Genomic DNA, 890 nt, shown 5'->3' with positions numbered 1-890 from the left:
TCGCGGAGACAACTCTCGAAAGCTGCTCCTCTGTTCCTTTCCCCTGCCCCCCCCAGCTGTGCCCACCATGGCGGAGGTGACCTTCTGCGAAGAGTGCAACAACATCTTATATGCACGCAGTGACCGGAAAAACAAAAAGCTCCTCTACGTATGCCGCAGCTGCGAGTACATTTCGCACAAGCCCAACGAGCAGCAGAACATCGTCGCCAGGATTAATTACAATTACAATAGGAAGTCAGTGTCGAAGAGCGGTACAGCGGCGGTGCGGCGGGGGTGCGGCGGGGGTGCGGCGGCTGACCTGCCGCTCCCTCACTTCTTCACCGCTCCCTCACTTCTTCACCGCTTCCCCCTTCACCGCTTCCTCCTTCACCGCTCCCTCACTTCTTCACCGCTTCCTCCTTCACCGCTTCCCCCTTCACCRCTTCCTCCTTCACCRCTTCCTCCTTCACCGCTTCCTCCTTCACCGCTTCCTCCTTCACCGCTTCCTCCTTCACCGCTTCCTCCTTCACCGCTTCCCTTTCAGAGAGGACGTGTACATCCACCCCGAAACGAAGAACGACCCCGCCCTGGGGCGCGTGCGCGAATGGATTTGCAAAAACTGCGGGAACAACGAGGCCGTCTTTTTGCAGCTCCCAGAGAGAATCACCTACAATCCCATGGCACTCATTTACGTATGCACAGGGAAGAACTGCCACTATTGGGAAAAGGAGATTCAATTTACGAATGATGAGGAGGACCCCTTGCATAGAAGTGGGCGCTCTTCGGAAGCTTCCCATGTGGAGAGTCAGCACCCCTCTGTAAAACAGGAGGCGGGCGACACGCAAGATGCTACCACTGGGCAAGGACAAAAACGGAGTAGAAAAAAACTGAGGAGAGTCGTCGGGGATGAT

At 56.3% G+C, this 890-nt stretch overlaps 1 protein-coding gene across 1 annotated transcript; it reads left to right on the top strand.

Annotated features, from left to right (window-relative positions):
• Positions 1-66: 66 nt before the first annotated feature.
• PVX_136260 (DNA-directed RNA polymerase 2 subunit, truncated) lies at positions 67-890 on the top strand (the record flags this gene model as incomplete). Its single annotated transcript, XM_001612287.1, has 2 exons — positions 67-234; positions 524-890. Coding segments are annotated over exons 1-2 (534 nt in total), but the record flags the coding sequence as incomplete, so codon positions are not given.

This window comes from Plasmodium vivax, genomic scaffold (assembly GCF_000002415.2).
Source record: "Plasmodium vivax scf_3687 genomic scaffold, whole genome shotgun sequence".
Classification (NCBI taxonomy): Eukaryota; Apicomplexa; class Aconoidasida; order Haemosporida; family Plasmodiidae; genus Plasmodium; species Plasmodium vivax.
Note: the sequence above shows the minus strand (reverse complement) of the source record. Positions and strands in the feature narration are given on the sequence as shown.